The sequence below is a fragment of the Accipiter gentilis genome, chromosome 9 (assembly GCF_929443795.1).
Source record: "Accipiter gentilis chromosome 9, bAccGen1.1, whole genome shotgun sequence".
NCBI classification, from domain to species: domain Eukaryota; kingdom Metazoa; phylum Chordata; class Aves; order Accipitriformes; family Accipitridae; genus Astur; species Astur gentilis.
Genome location: NC_064888.1, coordinates 41,013,361 through 41,036,815, shown reverse-complemented (window position 1 = coordinate 41,036,815; position 23,455 = coordinate 41,013,361). Strand labels below are relative to the sequence as shown.

At 41.8% G+C, this 23,455-nt stretch overlaps 1 protein-coding gene across 3 annotated transcripts in view; it reads left to right on the top strand.

Moving 5' to 3' along the window:
* The window catches only part of C9H10orf90 (chromosome 9 C10orf90 homolog), a 102,594-nt gene that overhangs the window by 33,956 nt on the left and 45,183 nt on the right, over positions 1–23,455 (top strand). For 2 of the 3 annotated variants that reach the window (XM_049810465.1, XM_049810460.1), the window contains exon 1: positions 3,170–3,347. The exons of the other annotated variant lie outside the window; for it this stretch is intronic. In XM_049810465.1, the coding sequence (XP_049666422.1) occupies positions 3,182–3,347 (166 nt within the window). In that variant the 5' untranslated portion in view covers positions 3,170–3,181. Of the gene's footprint in view, positions 1–3,169; positions 3,348–23,455 lie in introns of those variants that run through there. 3 annotated transcript variants of the gene reach the window in all.

The window sequence follows — 23,455 nt, the reverse complement described above, 5'->3', positions numbered from 1 at the left end:
AGAATTGGGGATTAAAGCGTTATTGGGTCCTCCTGAAATGCAATTAGAGAGATACTATTCATGTTGTGAACAGCACACCTTTAATCTTAAACTATTTCAGAAGCTCCATTTGTGTGGGGTTTTTTTTTTTTTGCTCTGCATTTGCAGCAAAGTTCCAGCCTAGGTTAATAATATAGTGGCAGTACTTCACAATGCTCTCCAACATACAGAAGTAGCTATTAAACTGTCAACAGCGCTAAAAGATGATATTTTGATGGCAATGGATAGGAACCCCATCTTCCTGCTCATGCTACTCAACATTTCTGTAGCTTTCAAGCACAGTCAACTATAATTTGTCACTGACTTGCATATGTGATGTTGGCTGAATAGGTAGTCTGAGCTACAACTGTGTCAATCAACTTTTCAGGCAAAACTCACGTGGCATCAATAGGCAGCTATTCCCTTTTCTTTCTCTGTAGCTCTTGCACTCCTTCCTGTTCACCATCTACCTGGAGACCTCTAGAGAAGTCGCAGGACATGTCAGCTTCGTTGCTGAAGCTGTTCTGCTGATACTGACCTGCATAATCCCCTTCCACAGCTGCAGCCAGAGATACCATTATATATACAGAATGAAGAGCAAATTCGGTCTCGGTACATCCTGCGAGAAAACGTTTCCCAGGACTGAGCTGGCCAGTATCTGTCGGGCTATCTTCTCCCTTTCTGCCTAACCTTTCCTTTAATGTTGCACATATCCTAAAGGACGTATGTTCAGCCACCTCCAGGACAGCAGGGCTCCATCACGCATAACAATTACTTGGAAAGACACTCACCATCGCTCCAAACATCCCTCTTCCTCCTTCTTCCCCAGTTTTATATACTGATCATGAGATCCTATGGTCTGGGATGCCCCTCGGGTCAGTCGGGGTCAGCTGTCCCGGCTGTGTCCCCCCAACTCCTTGTGCCCCCCCAGCCTCCTCGCTGGTGGGGTGAGGAGCAGAACAGCCCTTGGCTCTGGGTAAGCCCTGCTCAGCAGTAACCAAAACATCCCTGAATTATCCACACTGTTTCCAGCACAAACCCCAAACCTGGCTCCATACTAGCTCCTACGAAGAAAATTAACTCTCTCCCAGCCGAAACCAGCACACAACATTTAGTGCAGGTGAAGAAATGGCGTTATTTCAGGTGAAAACATTTTTTTGGCCATTGTTAGAAGTCCACCATAGGAGGGGGTGACCTCAGCAGTGGTCTCTGTAATCACCACCTTGAAACCCTGCCTCACCTGCAATCTGGAAGAAACAGCAAATTCTACTTTGTGCCAAAATCTAGCAGATTATCACAAACTCTTCTGTCCCTGCTGCAGTTTTAAGCTGGCGATCAAAGTCCTAAAAACCATTCAATCTCATTTACATCAAACACTGAATAAAGTTGTGCTTTTCTCAGTCTAAAACAGTCTAGAATAAGAATATTAGAGGCAGAAGTGAGTTTTACATGTAAGTTCTCAGGGAAAATCAAATTATTTCATATCCTTGTGCTCCGAGTTCTTTTTCTTTCTTGCCTTAATTGGAATGATGAGAAACTGATGGGAGGAAAAGTGCATCCACCTGGGCTATTCTAGAAAGGCTCAGCAGCAAACATTATGAAGTCTGCCATGAAATGTTCATCAGCCTAATTTGCACTACAATGTAATGGTTCTCTGGATGAAATCTTGACATCATTGCAAAATTTCTTGATTTAAAGATTGCCAAAATCGCTATAAGCAACAGATAGGCAGCTCTGTACCATAGACTTCAGTGAACTACGTGAACGCAATACAATGCTTACAGGATTTTAAGGACTTTGTTCTTATGTTCTCTACATTTTAAGTCTTTAAACCTGTTCTGAGTCCAGTAACTTTTTGTTGTTTGTTTGGCAAAACCATATCTTCTAGAAAGGTATCTAGGAAATGTAGAAGTCACTAGAGTACTCAGAAGATTTTTGTAGTAGGTAAGTAATCACCTTCTGCATTAGAAATATGTACCTCAGAAGTACTTCTATTGGAGGTGTTTTCTCCTTGTAAAGCCCTTTGTAGACTGTAGTTAACTCTCAATATCCTTTTTGACAGCAAACCAGCTTGAATCACATATTTTTAAGACCTTTTTCCTGGAGTTCAAATAATTTCTGCAGCAATTTTCTACACTTTCTTATTTGCCAGTGTCCTATTTAGCATATGGATACAAAACCTAATACAATAATCCAATGCTCTTCTTAACAGTATCAGGTAAAATGATAAAAATCTGTGTTTATATGTCTCAATAATGCATTATATAACCACATAGCTAATTGATTAAAAAAAAAATCTTTCATTGCATTCAATTATTAGTTTCATGGCCAATTAATCAAAATTATGATTATTTTCTTGTTATTATTTTCAGTTATTGTAGATTTCTAGATGGTAAACAGTGGTGCTGCTGCTATTCATTTAAAAAAAAAATAAAATAAACATTAAAATAGCACATTGAAAAATATCACCACCACAAGCTTCTTTTAAAAACAGCACTGCAATGTATGACTATTTTTTTAAAAAAACTAAATCATAAATTTGCTGGTTTTCATTGCAGGGTTTTTTTCCCCCCCCATATCTTGCACTTAGAACACAAACATCTTGGAATCCAGGTGTTAGCTATTTAGCAGTCCAAGAGGTCATTACAGAAATAGGCGCAAAACCACGTGCGAGCAGCATACTTGGGGATTTCCTCTTAACTTTGCTCGAGAAGCACTCGGAAACAAAAAGCCCAGCTTCAATATTTAAGCCAAGAAAATGAAACATTCATGTGCTGTAGCTAGATATTGTTGCTGGAGCCAAACAACCCGGCGCCTGCCTTAAGGTTGAGGATGCACAACTGAATTTATACTCTGGCTGTAAAACCTGCATTTAGGGACACACATTCCAACCAATCAGACTAAATAAATCAGCAGGCCCAGGTTTTATCATCACAGATAACCCTCGCTAATCCAGCAAGCTTTTCCTGAAGACAAAGGACAAAATGAATTGCTTCATTGGAGCTGCCTGAGCAGCATGCTAATGCGGGGAGGTGGAAGGCATGAATTATTCATGCCCTCGCAGCCTGAGCGGGCAGATCCTGGCTTTCCCTGTTACCATTGCAACAAGTGGTGGCTGGCCCAGCCGCGCTCGGGCCGTCGCGCATCCCCGCGGAGCCCCGAAATGCCTTCTGGAGAGGGAAAACCTCCGTGCCTCCGCTGCGCCCGACACAGCCGGCTGGACTTTCAGGTTAAGCCTTGTGCAAAATGGACCCGGGAAACTCAGTCTTTCGTGACTCAGATGTGTTTGAGCATAAACTACTCTTCCTGGAAGAAGACGGGTCGCTTCGGTAAGTTTGTGCAACTTTTGACGCTTTCCGAATCCGCCGTAAGCTCTTTTCGGGTTACAGTAACTGTGACATGCAGTGGTTTACCAGTCTTTCTAAAAATAGTCTGCGTTCTTTTTGCTTTTAAAATGGGTTAAAGCAGCCCAAAAAGGCATACGATATCTTTAACTCCACAAAATATGTAAACACTATCTACAGTACTGACACTAAAGTTACTATCAAGCCTTCTTATATTAACTTGTATTATTTAAATTTTCAAGTCCCCGTAGCACACTACTAAAACCAAATATAGTCATGATCCAGGTCTGATTTCTTGCAACCAAAACTCAGACTAATGTAATTTAGTGTCAAACTGGAGAATCTGAAAGAAAGTGTGTTATTTTTCAAAAGATATGTTGGTTTCTTGTTGCATGTGTAACTTGTGTTGCTCTTTATTCAGCTAAACGCATTTCTGACTGGGTTGGGAACAGGAACTGGCACCTGCACAACATTCCTACTGTGCATTAACTATTTTGCAGCATCATAAAATAGTTGAGAGGCATTGGTAACTTACCAGATTTTCCTAAGGATAAGAAGGACATCTATTTCGTATGTAAAGCATATGGAAATGATGAACTAAGGCTAGATTTACCACCTCTTTGTGAGGTGAAAAGCCTCCAAATGTTTTACTTTATTATTCATTATCAGTATACCTACCTACATTATTTGTTTCAATTGTTTGTCTGATTTTGCTTATTTTCCAGTAGTGATACTGTCATTGTCTGAGAACTCTCAGGTAACTCGCTACTTGGCACAGTTATAAAAATTGATATAAATAATCAGCTCCCAAGAGCAGAAGCCATGGATAGGAGCATGAATATGAAATGAATCATGAATAAGTTTTGATTGTGGATAACAAGGTCTCTTTCTTTTTCTTTGTTTGTTTTTAATTACATAGTCCAGAATCTGCTGCTTCTACTTTATTTTCTTTGTTTTGATCATAAAAGCATTTTATTTGACATCCAAAAGACAGCCAACTTTTGAAGGGATAAAAGTACAGCATAATGATATCTAGTGCTAACAGTAATTAAATGCCCTATGTCTTAAGAAAAAAACAAGAGGTGAAAATAGGGATGTGTAAATAACAGGAGATATGCAAACAATGGATGTAATCCTGCTCTCCTTAATCATGGGAGTAATCCTTATTCACCTAAGTAATCCTGTTGGTTTCAGTAGACTCACATCAGTAGGTGCTGTAGCATAAGGCCCATATTTTTCAAGGAGATAACAGTGTCTCTTTTACCTGTTTTTTCTGTAATGCAATTTTAGCAACACAGTTTTTAGTGATGTGTTTGAATGCATTAGCGATAATATTAAATTAGACTTTACCAAATGTCTATTCTGCTTCTAAAAGTATAAAAGAGAAAAATGGAATAATGTATTAGATGTGTCAGTAAGAAGGTACAAACCCCACATATGTTATTAGAGCTGTGCTCGCAGTGGAGTAGCACTGCTCACCCTGTTGACCGTGTTTGTAGATTACTTTTTGGTACCTGAGGTATAGAAGCTTTGCTTCTTTTAGGACAGGATGCAACTCTAGCAAAGAACCACCATGACACCCGATGTCTCAAAAAGAACATTTGGGTCTCCATAAAAGTGATGTTGATAAATATTGTCCATCTTTCTGATTTAAATACGTGGCGTTTGTGGTAATGTCCGGTGAATATTTTTATTGCTGTTATGGTCTCTGATCTTGCCAAAATAACACCTGCAGTTCTGCCTTGGGAATAATGCCTTTGTGTAAATATTGCAGTTGTGTTACCCTCCTCGGCAGCCCAGCTTGGCACTTCTGAGCTTTCCACTCCGCGACCACATAGGGCTGCCCTGTAATCCAGGATGGGGCTTGGCGGCACCTGTGTGCCCTTCCCCAGGCAGTGCATCTGTTAACGAGGGAAAACTAATTACTTGAAAGCTTTTGGTACAATGGGGTTGAGAAGTATAAATAGTCATGAACTGTTCCTGGTGCTCTGCAAGCCGTCAGCCCGTGTTTGCGCTGGATGCCAGCAGTGGTAGCGTGGATATGAACGTTACCCTGTAACTGTTGCAGTCATTGCTGTGTTAAGATGCTTCCTCTGTGGAAATATTCTCTTGTGTGCACCCTGAAGGGGCTGAAATAGAAATGAAGTAAAAATGCAATTTTCCAGATGGCGTACAAAACTTGCACTTCAGTGTAGTCGGTATTAAGTACCCGTTGGCTTTTTGTTGGTTGCATTGAGATACCGAGAATGAACCGATTGTTCTTTAACCGGCTTCGTTACACGGCAAAGATTTTGGTGGTTTGTATTTGCAAATGAGGTATACTACGTCATTAGTATCTATTTGCACAGAGATATCGTATGGGGGCAGTTTAATGCTGAGGCTACATGGCTCTTATGGACAGTAGAGTGCTGGAGGCAATAACAGGACCGGTGCCAAGAGGCTGGAAGGGCGGACTGGCTGCTGCTGCCAGGGAGAGACTGGAGCGGCCCTTGGCAGCAGCATTTCTTTTCACTTTCCATGCGTTACTTTCACTTACTGGGTCCCAGCAAAAGCATTACGTCTCTCCAGGTAAGTCGCTTTCTGTCCCCTGCCCATGGGGTCAATTCCTACTCCTTGGAGAACCCCACAAGCGTTGGTTGCACATTAACTTCAACTTTATAACCACAGTTTTGAGGGTACTTTTTTCTGCATCTGTTCTCCTTTGCTGAATTATAAAAACAAAGCACGTGCAGCTATTTTTGGTTAAGGATCTCCTTCTGGCAATGGGCAGAGGTCAGGTGTCCATTTTAATTTTTACTACCTTTTGTGAATTTTAGAAGTGGCGGTTCACACAAATTTATTGAAGTGTTTTTAAAACTTGGCCAAAAAAAGTGCTCTAGTATGGCTCGGCTCATTCTGTATCAAAAATCATGCGTGTGGCAATTTTGGAGCGGTCTAGGTTTGTGGTTTTTTTCTTTGTGCATACAAACTATGTACAGTAAGAGGCGTTTTCTGTAATCCCTGACATGCCATTCTCATGTCCCTCTTCATATGAGGATACCCGTGTCTCCTTACTTCCCACCCAGGGCAGAGGGCAGGGGGATGCATAGTCTCCGCTATTTCCCCAGGTATAGAAACTCTGTGAGAGCAAAGCTATGGGTGTGCGTGCTGCGAGCGATGGTAAGAGCAGGTTCTTCGTGGTTTGGCGGCATTCCCTCCTTTGTGTAAGACGTGTTTTGCTGTTCTTTGGGGTTGGTGCCACAAAGGCGGTGCATTGTGGCTGTTCTGCCTGGCTGTGGGCACTGCTGCGGTTGCTGGACTTTGCTGCATCAAGGTGGAAGCGTGCTGAGGTTTCCTACGCGGGGCTTGCATTGCAAAGCTTGTATAAATGGTAGTTATGCTGGGCTAAGATACTTGAAACAATACCAACCTCTAGTTCTAAGCCCAAGTAATGCACAAAATAAAAGGCAAGTTTTAAAGTACAGGTAGAGGAAATTTTCTAGCTGTTGTTTTGCAGCTGTGGCAGAGAAAGCAGAAAGACTGGAAAAGCCGGCGTGCAGATTGAGCAAGGTGTGGGAGCATGGCCCTGGGAAAGCCGAGTGCTGGCTGAACACCAGCCACTTTACTGGTGCCCCGGGTCGGAGGCACGTAGAAAACTTAACTAATGTAGCACGATGTGGTCGCTGGCTACGGAGCAGAGCCTGGAGCAGCAGAGTTGGTCCATGGTCCAGAACGTCCTTGTGATGGGACTTGCCACCTTTTTTGTGTAGGACCTTGGGGACAGCAGTGCCGCCTGCGTGGCTGGGGAACAGTCTCCAGCAGAAGGGAACCACAAGACATTGCGGATGAATCAGTTTGGTCTTTAACCTTAACAAAAGGCTAAACCGACATAACTACCTTAATTATATGCTTATTAGTAGCTGCCTGGTGGCTTCCAAGTGGAAAAGCTGAGTTGGTACGACTATACATATTAAGTACGACAGCAGCGCAGATAAAATTGCAATGCAGATGAACTTCTTTTTACTTGTTCTCCGTGTGTTCCTTTGCTGTAAAACCCGTACTGTGTCTGAGAACAGCCAGGCCTGGGGGAGCAGCAGTCTTTAAGCCCTTTGCGGTCCAGCCCAGCTCCAAGCTGATATCTCCCCAGCACATTTTTCAAGAGCGTTCTTCTTTCATACAACATTGCTTTTGTTTCATGTGACATTTCTGTCTCTCTGTCTCTCCAGAGAGGGAGAGGTGAGCAGAGGACAGTCACTCTCAAGCCTCTGTGTGTGGTCCCAAGCCCAAACCTGTCTCAGCTTTCCATCGGTGATGTGCAACATGCATTAATCATGGTTGTGTGACGGTGTAACACGTCAGTCGCACACCTGACAGTCCACCAGGAGCAAGTGGACTTCAAGTTCAGTGTGAACTACTGTCGGCCATACGGCAATGACCACTGTGGATTTTGAACATGCATAATCTTTCCTCCACTCTCTGCAAAGTATACGCAGCCTCTCGCTGAGTGTTGTATCCTGGCTTGTTGATGGTGTGTTACCATTAATAATTGGGGTCCTGCGTAGGCTTGTATCACAAACAACTGAAAATACGTCTTTGCTGCCTTTATATAAACCTTTCCTGATGAGTAAAGACCATCAGTGGAGGCTTTATAAGGGACAGAGGATGTAATGGTGCAGAATAAACATACAATAAACAGTGATGAAATTAGCTATTGCCAGCTATTTTGGCCATCTTTTGGAAGGTGAGTAATTGAGTCAAAAGCATATAGATGCAATTTCCCTTGTATCTGTAGTATAGCCCAGCATAAACATATGGAAAAAAAGAAGTGGTTTTAACAGCAGAAGACTGAGCAGAAGAGAACGCTAGCTGCAGTCCTCATGGTTGGTGTGGAGCATCTCTGGGACTGCGTTTCAAATCTATCTGTTTGAATGTCATTGCTTGCATTTATTTTTATACTTCTATTGATCTAGACTTCTAGTGTCTCTTAGAGCCGCATACATGTAAAATAAAGCCGGGAGGTCAAGTACACAACAACCGGGCAGGTTGGGGAGATATCTTGCACAACTTGGCTCAGAAGTCCCGATGGGGAAGCGAGGGCAAGGCAGGGCCCCTGGGCACATGTGGACAGGTACTCTGCAATTCTTCTGCCTACTGTCTCTTCCGAATCCACCAGCTGCTGCTTTTTGGATGCTGAGAAGGAGCCCGCTCTCCTCTCCACATCAGCAGCGCAGTGCTGGTGCAGCTCTCCTCGCATCCAGCATTTCGGCCATGTAGATGAAACAAATACATTCACAGCTGTCAGATGATTGTACGTGTAAATCAATCCTACCCATAGCTCTTGTGCGTAGTGAGGGCTATTTTGGAAATGCATTTAAATTTTTTTTTTTTTTTTAATTTTTTTTTTTTCAATAATATCAGGCTTTAAAAGGCAAAATTGCCCTGCAAAGTCTTACAGAAGGAGGGCTCTTTTTTTCCTGTGTAGTCACTTTTTGTTAAAAGGTCCCCTTTAGGCTAAATTATACTGAACACAAGGTTTTATCAACAACTATGTGGCTGGCTCTCACTTTGCTAAAATTTCATTCAACCATCTTTTTGCTCATGTGACTGAGTGAATGAAAATGAGACACTCGTCAAATTGAAAGTGGGTGCTCACCTTCATTAATAATATTGTGCAGTATTGCAAAACCAGAAGAGCAGTCTGCAGCAAGGTTCCGTGCTAACCTGCAGATAAAATTTCTTAGCACAATTTTAAAAAAGGAATTGAAGCACTGTGATTTCATTCCCGCTTTCTACATCTAGAATTGGATGTGGATAATACAATGTGCATTGTCACCCTGAGTATGATATACCATAGGGTGCATTGTGGATATATGTCTCATACAGTCCTTTCCATACAGAATAAAACAGTTGGATGGAGATACAGAACTTAACGGGAGAAAAGAAAAAGCTGCGTACCAAAATGGCCATAGATTTAGGAGGGTTGCTATGGTTTCTTTTATAAAAATCTTCCAGCCACAGAAGTGACTCCTGCAAACAATGCTGTATGTAGGTGTAAAGGAACATATCACACACGCAGCACCAGCCCATGCGTACAGGGGCAAGCACCCCAGCGAGCGTTCGGTGCTTGGCGGGCGCCAAACGTCGCCAGTTCAGCCATTCCCTGTCCTCTCCCTAAAATTAAGTTGTCATAATGCGCACTGCCTAGTGGTAACAGCCTTTGCTTGGTGAAAAGGTGAGCGTGTAGCTAAACCACCCTATCTGTTATTTTCCTATTGTTTCCTCCTCTTTTTGCTATCTCATATTTCTAAATTTCTCAATGCTGAAATTTTTAGGGCAAATGCTGCTTGCTTCCTTTTTTTTTTTTTCCCTTTCTTTGCCTGCGTATTGCCTTGAACAACAGCTCATGACCTAGTTCTGTCTTTTAATTGCTACTGCAATATGAATTTTAATTCCAACTAGAGTCCAGATGTATTGAGGATATGCAGCACGTGCCAAGGCCGGTGGCATTTATCTTACAGGCCAGTGTTTCCCAGCCCTTTGAATTCAGGGAGCCCTTAACCTTTTTGGAAAAAATCTTAAACCATCATCAGTATTTCACTGTTGTCTGGTGATGGGAAATGGAGATAATAACTGTTAATCTAAATGCTAATATGTATTTTCTCTTACAGCTGAGTTTGTTTTACTGCTCTTTAAGCTTTGACTGAAAATATTAATGAAGATGAATGTTAGCCTTGTGCTTGCATCCTCCAGTGCCCAAGTGAACCTGGCCATGGGTACTGACAGTTTCTAGGAGCCCATCTCTGCTTATAGATACTTAAAATTTGCTTCTTTTTATGACCTTTTTTTTGGTGACTTATGGACGTTGGTGGTAGAAGATGAGTGGGTCATCAAGAACTGTAGGTATTCTGCATCTGGTGGAGATCATAACTTGATGAACAAGGTATTAGATTTAGCGTGCTGCAAAAGAGCACGCTTTTTGGAACAATGTAAACTTTGTTCACAAAAAATATCTTTATTTACTTCTCTGTGCTTTAGAAGAAACACTAGCTATGCTTACTGCATTTTGAGCATCCCACAGATTTCCTCTACCAGTTGACATTTAGCTGTTTTGCTTAGCTAAGATTTCCCTCTTTTGCTCCACTGAAATGGGTAGTGAAGGCAAGTTATCGATATGCTTTCTACTGACTGCTCCAGAAAGGGCTTAATTTTAATCATTCTATGATTGCAGCTTGTGAAAGACACTGGCATCCTTTGGGAGGGGAAAAAAAAAACAACCATGTATAAAAACATAAGCTGTTTTAGGTTAGATTAGATCTTGAAGTGCTGGGATACGCTAGTATTCAATCAGCATAGAGCTTTAATTGTTCATATTAAGGAAGCTGGAAAATGGAGAAAAAATAGCAGTTTCTGATGTACGCTTAAGCATGCCCTATCCAAAACATACTCATATAAGGCACATGTGAGCCGAGTTTTGCTTTATATCATACCAGCTGATGTAGAATGCAGAAAAGGGGAGTCGATAATACTCTGGAGAGCCAGAGGAGGAGCAGAAAGCTGAGGGGACAGCCTCGTACAAGCACTGGGAATGTGGCTGGGAGGAGAAACCCGGAGAAGGACGGCACATGGGTGCGTTTGGGTCGAGTGCTGGTGAAAGTTGGACCTCGGAGCGGAGCAGCCGCCTGGGCTGTGGCTCCATGGGCTCCTCCAGAGGCAGTCAAGGCTTTGCATCATCTTGGGGAAGGTGCGTGGAGGAAGGATCCTTGTCTTCATCACTACAGCATCCTCTTTCCCCAAAACTACTTGCCAGGCCCTCGTGCTTGCTAGTCACTCTGCCAAGGAAAGCTTTAAAAGCACAGCTGTATCGAATTGTTATCACAGTGCTATATTACAGGTACGGTGTATACCGCAACTTGTTCTCACAGTAGACATAACGTTACTGCCTTATATTATTACTGATATTTGATACACGATACAACTATATTTAATTAGCTAACTAAAATGCTTTTTCTGCCAAAGATATGGTGAGCAGGAGGGAAAATCACCTTCTTGGAGATATGCCTCATAGCAGGATGACTAATAAAAGCAGAAAATATAGTCAGAGAAACAGGAATTTAGTACGTTAATCCCGAAGACCCCCCAAAAGCTGTGGATCCTTGTACGGAGATTTCAGAATACAAATGAGCTGTAAAATAAATCTATTTAAAAGAAAACTGTCACGATATCACCTAAAAACATTTTAGAATAACAAATGGAAGCTAAAGGTTACAATTAAGATAGCAGAAAGACGCTTCTGTGCTCAAAGGATAAGTACTTCTCTGTTGGGGAAAAAAGACCTTCTGTTCCTCACCCAAAGGGCTGAAGCCTTGCCTTAAGTGCAAAATTCAGCCGTGGCCCAGGGAGTCATCCCTAATACAACCACCCTTACGTCGTCTCCTTGATACCCGCATTCTCGGTGGCAACACGAGACCATTAAATAAGGTTTGATCTTCTTTTTGCATCCTCCGTGGAGGCAGGAGCCCAAGTTTGTTGGCCAGCAATCTGCGCCGGTCTCTCGACTCGTCTTTGCGGGGTTGATGGCAATTTCTACGCTGTCGTGCTGCCCAAAGCCAAAACCTCCGTCGGCAGCGCGCAGAGCCTTCCACCAGCAGCTGAGCTATCAGCAATTGCTTTCATGTACTTCTCTCCTGTGGGATGTGTGGGCCGACTCGGTTATTGTACGTGGGAGGAGGATGCGAGAGCGTGAGCCAAACACCACTGCCGGTCCCTTTTCTCTTGCAGGTGGAAAGATAAAAGGGCTTGTTAATGGGTCTCTGAGCCCTCTTCCATAAAACCGGGGGGGTCTTTTCTTGCTCGGGGCTCATCAGGGGGCCGTGAGGAGGGCCCCCTCTTGCATCGCCTCTGCGGTTTTACCCCCGCAACGTTGGCATAGGGTGCAAGGGCTGCAACCACGGGTCCTGCAGCGCCTGGTTGGGGCGAGTCTGTGATTCCAAAACCGCGTCGTGATCTGCAAACCTCTCCCTGAACAAACGGGACGGCACAGGGAAGGCTTGCGGGAAGCATCCAAGGAAAGAGGGCCGGGGGAGCAAAAAGAGCCGAAAAAGCAGCCAAGGAAAGGGTGAGCAAGGGGCCTTTCCTCATGTGCTGGGACTGCCTTTCCAACCCTTCCAGCCGATAGATCATCACGGCAGGTTACTGTGTAATGACTTAGTCTTAATCACCTATGCTCATTTACTGTCTGGATCTTCAGTGAGCTGCTCTGCCTCTTACATCCAAATTCCGCTTTATTACTTTTCATGTTGCTTCTCTTCCCCTTTGTGTTCCTCAGGTAGCAACTGCGTTTTAGCTTGTTTTCAGAAACCAGCAATAATATTTCCTGAGACGATTACTTTCTTGAATTTGTTGTTCTGGTGTCTGACACTTCCCGCTCGTGTAGAGCTCTCCCTGGACTCGAGAGTCTCTCTGCAATACATGTATCTTGAACGCAGTTTATTTTAATCAGGGTTCCCAGAATTCGGTAATACTTCAGGCCAATTTCTGCAGTAAACCTGAACACATTCAGCAAACCCATGTGCAGCCAGTGATCAGACATAATTGCCAACAGTTTCGCACCCACAGAATCCTTGCTTCACTAACATTCCTGGAGCCCCATCTTTCCCGTCACCATTTCAAGCAGGAATCTCACAGTTGCTAGGGGATGGAATTTTTTATGCACTTATATATGAAATATTTTTAGCGTGAAGTAGAGAATTACCCATACAGTTTTCTGGCTAATATTTGCTGTATTAAAATGGAAGGACCAAAATGCAGTGAGAAGCAAATCTCTAGAGGTCCGGAGGCCAGGTTTGATACAGGTACTATCCAGGCATTCAAAATATTACTTGAATCTGTGTCTGCTGAATTTAACTGGAGCTCTGACAATTACAGGCTGTCACAGGAGACTTCCACTTCTACTCCTGACTCAATTACCAAGTCTCATGCTTCTCATAATATTACCATTGCTGTAAATAAAGTCAAGTTCATTCTCCTTTTTCTTTACTATTCTAAGGAAAAAACACGTGGCTGACTTCTACCACCCAGCATCGAATTGAGCCCAAGCCTCAGAGGAACTCTTGGTTGAATTTGAATTAAAAATATTTTTTCAGCAAAGTTGTGGTTATTGATGCACTGAATTTAAAAAACAAAGCCTCCCATATTGATTGGCCATTCCCAAATTCTCACTATAAGGGCACTTAATACATAAAGGCTAAAAATAACAGATAGACCTAAACAGCTTAGGTCCCCTTCAAGTTTTACAGATGAGAATCAGTAGTAGACATGGTACTTTAGCATACCACTAGATTACGTTTAGTGCTCCTGTATTTTCCATAATGCATTCTGTTCCTTATGCAGCCTAATACTTGTTTTCCTTTTTTGCCTATTCTTGCATGCTGACAAGATGTTTACATTAGGCTGTTCGTGACTCTTGGTCTTTTTCCTAAGTGATTAGTTGATTGCAGCTCAATAATGTTTGAGTAGTTCAAATTATTTCTTGCACTTCATGTTTGTAGTGAACTGAGTCTGTCTATATACAACTTCTGAACTGTGTCCAATTCTGGGACTCATTAAATGTGCATGTGTCAGGCAGGCTCCACTTCCAGTGTAAGTGCTTTCCGTCTCTTGCTTCGCTCCTTTTCCAACTGGGGTTGCACAGGCTGATTGCAAGAAAGAGTATGAGCAGAGGATCATCCCTGGAAACGCTCTCCTGTTGAAATGAAATTCTCTAAACCTGGGATTCCCAAACTGTGAAGGGCACACCATAGTGCTACTAGAATATTGAATGGGTTGCTCCCAAATGCCTTCGTAGAAGTACTTAACCGAGCTGCATGAGATAAATGCCTCCATACAGGCAGTATCTCAAAAAAATATCCATATCTTCTAGAGGTTCTTGCTGCACCTTTATGACTCTACCCCTCTTCCAGCTCAGGTGAGCTCCCCCTCAGACACTTACCCCAATTAGCTGCAAGGCGTTCAGGCTGATGCATGAAGAAGTTGGGATTGGATTTGACTCCTGGATGTCAAGGGTGGTATCGAGGATTGAGATATGTGAGAAGTGGTAGGAAGGTTGGGAGATGGGAAATATTTTGAGGTCCTAGGTAGATGTGTAAGGTTTTGATATGGTTTAATGGCAGAAGCAGCAATTGATGCATATCTTGCACTTGTGCACACATGCCTCTCTGGTACAGAACATATATCTTTAATCAGTTTAACCAAGGAAAATAACACAATGTTAAGAAACTGGTGGTAGTAGGATGGAAACCCCATGGAAGAAATGTGGTTTAGCAAACAAGCGTGTATTCCGTGTTACAGAGCTTAGTGCCACCTGTGTTGGTTTTACAGCAGCAGAAGGGAATGTCTGGCCTGCATTGCTGGGTTCTTATTTTTTAATGTACTTTATTAAAGTACTTTTTGTAGTGCAAAATGCATGAGCAGTCCCTGGAGCAAAGAATTCCTTTTAGCAGTGGATTGCCTTCCCTATTCCTTTATGTGCTTTCTTTTATCCCATGTACCCTCTATTGTTTCACCTGGCCCACCCTCCCGCCTGGATAATGGGTTTATTCTGGGAACTGGGAAAATACACTTCTGAATTTCAGGTCTGGAGTCCATCTCTTGTTTCTTTACCCCTTTCATGAGCCATTCACTTGTCACTAGAGAAACTAGCTGGGACACCTGACATGAAGGAGTGGGTTTGAGCTGTGGATCCCAGCATCTGGGAAGAAGGTGGGAGTTGAGATATGGCCCCCTATTAGCCCATCAGCTGGTTTGAGCCCTGTCCCCTCCACCTCCTCTCTTTGAATCCTCAGACCTCTTTCCTCTAAAGTGTGAGAGCTTTTCCATTGGTTCATGGGACCAGGGCACCTCGGAGGACTCCCCTGGCTCGGTGTTGAAGCCCAGCGAGTAGGGCTGCAAACTGGGAGAAAGTCTTCAGCACAACGCCTTGGGTGGAAGACTGAGGCGTGGTGGTAAAAGGGGACTGTCCATGCAAGAGGACAACGGCTACATGAAAACGAAGCTCCTCCAAAAACCATAGCTCAGCATAGACGTCCAACCTCCGCCGTGCACCACCACGGACTGCACATCCATGTGCCCAAATACACCATCGCCCACAAAATGTCAGCAGAAAGAAAACGCCGTACTCGCGTACTTATTTCACGCAGATTCTGCCGCTTTCTGGTAGGTGCTGCTGGGCAGAGGTGAAGTCTCTGTCTTTGAGAAAATAGTGCCATCACGGATGCTTTGTATTAAGAGGGCTCATTAACTCCACAGTGCTGTTTCTGACGATGAAAAGTCTTCTTTTCACAGTGCAGGAGTTTTAACTGTGCCCTGGCTAAAGATTACCTCAACCTGCTATAAACGGAGATGTTTCACTAATTGGTTTCTTGGTTCATTAGCCAAATTGTGTGTATGAGGGAAATGGAAAAAGCTCAGAATGAATTTCTCTTGCAATCCTTAATTTAAATGGTGAATAATAATTTTGCGTTGAACCAAACATGTTATGTGATATGCAGTGGGGGAGTAAACTTTTTACTTTGGGATCATTTGCCACCCTTAAAGCTTTGTGGGAAAATGATCCTCAGCTGTGCCTCATTCTGGCACAGCGTGACACCAGGTAGGAAAGTATAATCATTGTAGTATAATGTAATAATCTCAAATTTTACACAGAAACACTTAGTCATGTCCGCCTCATAGCTTTAAGTACTAAGATAACAGAGCTAAATAGCAAAAATCTTTGAAAGTCAGCTTTACTGCAATGGATGCCATGGCTTTATTTCCATTACAGCCATGTAAGTAACAAAAATACGATGTGTCCCTAGTTCACTCTTTCCAATGCAGTGCACTCAGCTAAAAATCAAAGATTAACTCTGAGCAGCTAAAGGGAACAAATTCCACTAATTCATCAAAGCAAATGCTGTAGAATTTAATCTGTTTTATGAATTTTCTACCATTGATTGTTATGGCATGATTGGGGCACGGGAGGTCATTTGTGAGCACTGAATTGCTAGTTGTGTGACAGCAAAAAAGAAGGCTAAAAGAAAGGTTAAATTAAAGAAGCGGCTAGAAGCTGTTTTTTGTGAGATGAATGTATATTATCTAAATTAATGACAGTAAGCCTCCAATTAGCTGAATGTTGATGCAGAATTACAGCTTTATTAGGTAAATACATGTTTTCTCAAGCCAAAGGGTTGAGTAAGGAGATGTTTAGCCTGCAACTGTAATCGGGTTACAGGTAGATGAACATTTTCTGTCTATTGGGGTATGGTGACCTCACTGCTGTTGCTGACAAATCTTTACAATAAATCTGTCATTGCTTCCTAACAGCAATACAGACTATGAAACTTATGACCTTGTTCTCTAGCGTATCCTCCCATAATATGGGATGGGCAAAAGCCTTGAATGTGCTGCTTTGTTTTTCAATAAACAGCTTAGCTTTTATTTTAGAACAGAGATTTCTTCTTCAGCCCAGTGCATGTTGTTTTGGCACAAATAAGTTTGAAGTGGAACCTCTAAACTTGTTTCTGTTTTGTTAATTTATTGAATTCTCCTGTAAATATACATCAAAGAGAACAGCAGCTATGAGCAACTTTTGGTGTGGTTTTTGCAATTTGTACGTGCTAAAATACTTGCATAATGGAGTTGTTTGAACAATTTTCTCCTTGGAAAGGTAGAATTTTCTTGCAGATTGTCTTGATGTGAAAGGTGGGTTAATCTCGTAGATGCGTCGTCTCACAGTAAAACACTGCAGTTACATTCATGAATACTTGCAGTATACCACTTAGCTGTGTATAGGAGTTTACTGTCATTATTGCTTTGAATATCAGCAAAAAAACCCTGGTCTGTACAAAAAAAAAACCAAACAAAAAATTCCTAACAAATGAAATCCTACCCCAACTCCCCAAAACAACAAAAATACCTCATCCCAAAACCACCTTTACATTATTTCTTAAGGTCTTATTTTCCTAAATATTTCTAAAGGATGCCCACAGTGTCTTTTATATACCTGCTGGGAACATAATAGCAACACTGGGTCAGAGCAAGGATTCAGTTACATCATTATCCCGCTTCTGATCATTTAGGTTCACAATTTAATTACTCATTGTGCAGAAAAAATACCTTCAAATGGGTGTGTATTTACCCAGTAGTTTCATATCTCCCCATACTTCCTCCTATGCACCTTATGAAAGCTGTTTGTGATTTTTGTAGATGTCTCCCATACTGCTTCTTTTTTGACTTTTGCTGACAAGTCCCAGCTTCTTTGGTGTCAGTATGTTGCAGTAATGGTCCCCTTTCTGGGCCATTCTGGGAAAATATCCGTTCTTGGTGTACTTCTGCTGGCTTAGGATGAAAATTGAGTTTAAGGAGATTTTGAGGTACTGCTGTGTGTATTTTGTTTATTTACCTAGTTTACTGTATGTTTTCCTTGGTTCTCAGCTCTGCTCCTTTGTCAGCCTGTCATTTTTATATAATTTATGCTGGGTTTTTTTTCATGTCCACTGATTTATCTTAATACCCTCATATTTCTGAGATGCCTGTGATATCACTATCCCTTTTTTAAAAGTAAGCAAGCATTCAGGTTTACTCAGTGCTTCTGCGCTATGTATTCTCACTCAGACTCACACAGTTAGCATTGCTTCGGTTGCTGTTTTTATGCTCCACGTATAAATGCAGCCTTCCTTGTCTTGACTGTTCTTTGCAATTATTATTTTTTTTTTAATCTGAGACTCTCCCTCTCCACTCTGTCCAAAGATACAGAGGCTTTTATAACCAACTTTTCTTCAGCTTTTAGTTGGAGAAAAAAACCCAGCAAGGCAAAAAAATACCCAACAAAAAACCACCAACCAAGAAAACTCTCAGCTTTAAAAGCATTAACTGTGCTGTTCTATTCCGGTGTAGATGGAGCCAGGCTCCCTTTGCAGCCCTCCTCCTTAGTCCCCAGGGTTTTCCCAGTAAAGCTCTCCTCTTCCCTTCTCTCCGTTGCATTTTCCTGCACAGGGGCCGCTCCGTTAGGGTGGAACTACTTTTTCCTGTGAGGGTTTCCCTTTTTTTCCATCTGTCCACCTCTGTCTTTCCCAGTTTGTCTAACTGCCTACCTGAGGTGAGGTTGCTCTCCTGCTGAAAGCTGAGTGGTATTTCCAACACACGTAATCAAAGACAAATAGTTATATACGTTTCTTGACCCAGATCACCGGCTGGACACCAGCCCACCTTTTCCTTAATTCATTTTTTCCTAGCTTTGATCCCTACTGTTGTTTATTTTACATTTCTAGCAATCTCTAAGAGACATTTAGCAAAGGCTTTGTGTATAAGATGAATTCCAAAATCCATAGCTTTTCCTCATATTGTATTTTCAAACCGAAATCCTCTTGAAAGGTCACTTGAAGGCTTGAAATACTGGAGCATTTAGATTGTTGTTGATTTTTCTCGTGGTGATTGACTAGCCATCAAGCTCATCATGCTCTTCTACTAAAACCAGAGTGGTTACATTTTCTTTTCTTGTAAAGGAGGAGTCCACTGAACTTCTTCGATACAGCTGCTGGTGGAATTGCATGATGCACAGATGGATATCCACAGAAACGACATAAGGATCAGACCAAACAGCGTAGACCCTACTGTGCAGCGGAGAAACCGTTTCGTATGTGTGCGCTGTAGTTAAAGGAAAACACTAATTAGTTTTGAAATGCCGATGGTGGCTGGTTCGTTTTCAGAGACCAGCACGGCAGCCTTTGCGTTACGACAGCTCTGTACATTCCCAGGGAGATGCCGTGGGGACTTCTTTATTGTCGGTGGCTGGTTTGTACGGGGCTCTTTTTGTTAAGTGAATGGTCTTGGTCATCGTGTTAATAACATGTTTTTAGTTGTTGCGCAGTTGACTGTGGATGTGTTGTATGGGATAATGTACTTGTAGCTGGAGGCTTGGTTTGCTATCCTTTCACCAAGTCTGGCTGAAGTAAGAATTACTTCAATTCTACAGGCAATCCCAAACAGTGTATAATTTTACAGACGTTTTATGGTAGATTAAAATACTGAATTGACTCAGGAATGGCTGAAGAGGGTTCTTTTATAAAATAAATAAATTAAAAATATAGCCCCACTACCACCATAAATGCAAGGATCAAATTGTTTCTAAGACTTTTTTACAAATATAGAAAAAAACCCCCAAAACCTGAAGTTTTTGGCTAGATGGTAACTTCTTTCAGTGTTGACCTGCCTACATATGAATTTGATGCTGTTTTAATTAGTCTTTTTTCAGCAGCATGATGAAGCGTATAAACCTACATGTGTCATCTCGGTACTCTTTTCTCCTTGAGATCAGTACACTTCTGTTGCTCCACTCTTTGTTCATGGCCTTAAAATACTTTTCCATTTAGCTTCCAAGCTCTAACGATTCAGCTCTGCATTGACAAAATGCAGAGTATTGAGTTATGGTAGAAAAATATTAATATCATAGAGTGATTTTTTTTATTTTTTTTTTCCTTGGGAGAAGATAGATCATGTAAATGAGGCAATCATTGCTGAGAAGCTAACTTAAAATTTTTCCTTTCTCCGGTACAAAGTGCCAAGCCTTTTTAAGAAAATGGAAGATGGTAAGTGCTTTATGGAACTCAGTAGCAAAAATATAATAGCTCTGTGTATCCCTATTTGAAAAGCTGCAAGTGTGTTTTTTTGTAATGAGTGAAAAAGTAAATTGTGTATTATTTCTGCAAGAGAATTAGCTTTTATTTATTTAAGGCAATCAGTGTTTATTATAACATGCATTTGGAGAAACCGATTTAAAAAAAACATACTCTCTTGGATTTATGATGGGGGTTGTGTTTGGTTTTCACCACAATTAAATAAAACCTTATCCTTCAAAAAAGAACTATTAAATATTCTTCAGTTCTTATTAAATGTTCTTCAATTCTGTATAATCCTGTATCATCCTCTATTTGGCAGCTGCACAGCAGCTGTTTGCTCACTGTCTTTTGATTAATTCTCTTACTGTTCCGGAGTGTAATACACCTAGTTTGTTTAGAGAAAGGGAATATGTTCATATTTAAAAATCCCTTTTACTGCAGTTACTGCATCTTTGCAGATTTAATTAGGTCTCAGTCCCCTCCAAATCATGTAAGTCAAAGGTCCCATCTTACTTGTCCCTGAGGCATCATTACAAAAAGTCCCCAGATGGAGTCTAGTTTCTAACTGATGACTTTACCATATAGGGGCTAATTACTTCTAATCTTACACATTGATGAGACTGTATTTTATGTCTCTGAGCCACTGAAACTGTAACTGCCAAATTATCCTCTCCTGTAATATGCGGGTTATTTCTCCATTAAATGGACTGGCTTCACAAATGACAATCCCTTCCTGCCAGGCTCTTGCATTTTAAACCATAATTATTTCTGGCACACGGTTCCAGCCGATGAGCCCGTGTTAATCCGTGGTACGATCTCGGCTAAGCTGCTAGTGCCCGGTTGATTTAAGCCGTGAAAGGGTGAGCAGAGCGAAAGAAGGGAGCCGGGAGCCCGAGTCCCGGGGAATTTCGGGCGATGCTCTCCGGGGCCGCAGCCGGCCGGCCGGCCGTGTTCCTCTTAGCCCTACCTTGATCCTCCAGCATTTTCTTTTTCTGAGCAGTAACCTCCATCAGATCTTTAAAAGAAATGACTCAACATTTTCACCTTCTGAGAGGGAAAAAATGTGTTTGGAAGTCTATAATGCATGAAGGTGTTGGAAGCCTAATCTAGTATAAACTGCCTTCAGTCAGCCCTCTTAAGCACCGGGGAAGAGAAATGAATATCTAAAAAGCAGCGAATAACTACAATTGCACTCTGATTTCATGGCTATATGTGATAGAGGTCAGTAACACAAGGCTGTTTATTTCTTCATACAAAGCAGCGGCTGTTATCATAACTTGCTGTAGGCGAAGGTATTGGAAAATCCTCATTCGAGGAAATACTGTATTTTATTACAGCATTACTTCATACCATGTAGGCTTTCTTCCCTCCTTCTTTCTCTATTAGTTTTGACCCAGCCTGATGGAGCTAACCTTGGGGTTGGCTCCCCAAAGGAGGAGTTTATTCCAGAAATCCCAGCCTGAAGTTATAATAATTTGGGTTTAGTATATTCCAGATCTTAATCCAGCTCTGCCGATAAGTAACTGCTAACTGGAAGCTTTGGTAGAAGAACAGGGGTTTTGGAAGAACAAATTTTGGAAATGGTGGAACATTCCCTTGGCTTCCATAGTTTCAGGGAAGTCAATGGCACCTTATTGATTTATTTAAAAGCAACAGAGAACTAAGTTGGCAGTGCTGTCTGGGGGAAAAAACCTTCCAAAAACGAAGACCAAAAAACGAAAACAACAACAAACAACCCCAACCCCCCAACCTTGAAAATCCTAGTGTTACCACCATGGCTACCACAGCCAGAAACACTAACTTATACCCAAAGTACAGAAACATTTTGTGCTCAGTTTCAGTACTTTATTTAATTTTTTAAAAACCAGCAACAACCCACCACCTAATTGTTGTGGGTTTCCTTAAATGGTGAATGAAATATATAAATCTGCATTTATATACTTATCAACATTAACATTCTGGCCGAGGTGTTAATCCCAATATTACTCTAACTACTGCAGTAATACATTTAGAGTAATAAGATGGTCCTAAATCAATATGACATGGACTAAACTGATCTTCCAAAATATTGCTTTCAGTTTTGGATATGAGAAAAATTTTTGCCCTTTTATTTAAAATACCATGAATGACTTGCTGAAAATTTTGTTTCTTTTTTTTTTTACGTCATTGATGACTTCTATCCCACTAAGCATCCAAAAAGTATACATACTTACAAGCGTATTTTAATTTTTTTCTTTTTAAAAAGGGCACTATCCTGAAAGCCTGTTTTTTGATCTGTTTAAGGAGGCCAAAACCTTTAACCCAAGCGAGCGTAAGATTAAGCATGCCGTTGTGCCTGCCATTGCAGGTATCCCTGCAGTGGCCATCCGTGTGTAACATCAGTATGTGCTATAGGTATGCAATTACCAGAATATATGAAGCAATGCACAAAAGAGGAGCCCCTGAATTTGCTTTTTCTTTCTTACCGTTATTTGAGGTTAGTCTTTTGAGTGATTAAGGCAGCACATGAGTCTTGGGCTAATCCTCTAAAGTTGGCTTCAACTGGTAGGATTTTAATTTACAGTAAATACTTCTGTTGTAAAAATTGGCCTTTTATTCTCAGCTCTCCTGAATAATGCAGTACTGTATAGATTTATACCTGTGTATACACATCTGATTATCATTCTCACTAACCAAATTGCAGGTATGTATCACGAGAAACAAAATACAGGATCTCCAAGCTCCAACAGGAGAATAGACATCCACAGTTTAAAATAAAACGTTACTGGCTTGTGACCCTGTTTGCCTCCTCGCGGTGGGGCAGCTGTCGGAGCGCTCTCAGCACACATTTCGATGTGCCCCAGCAAAGGCCAAGCTCTTCTCCATTTCGCCTTTGGACATAAAAGTCACTTTTTTGAGTGGATGTAAAAAATGTCCATTACAAACCAAAAAAAGCAAACAGCAGAACAACCAAAACGCCACACCATCCTAAAAAAACCCGTTGGACGTTAACCAAAAAGATCTACCTGAGCATATCAGTCCAAGAAAATTAGGATAAAAAGAAGATGTAGTTGTACTGTGAGAAAGGAGGAGAGAGGGTACATGCTAATCAGAGGGGAAGTGAAATTGTTCTTTCTGGAAGGAGGGACAGCAGAGTTGGTGGAAACGAAGTACTTCACTGGCCTCTCACAGCTACCTGCAGTGGTTTTGTGGCAGGGAATTTACCCAAAAGACCATCCTAAACTGGGAAAGTGTGGGCCCAGCAGTAGAGTGACAGACAAGAGTGTCCCCTCAGTAATGCGTTCGTTACCTGAGTCTACCCCAGGACTGGGGCTGTGGGGTGAAAAAGGGTGGGAGTTGTATTTTCACAAGGATTCAGAAGCCGGGTAGAACTAGTTATTGTAGTTTGCCAATACACATATTAACTAAATCATTTAATGCAACTGGCAGTGAGTAATCCACTGGCACAGTATATGTGCAAGTCCA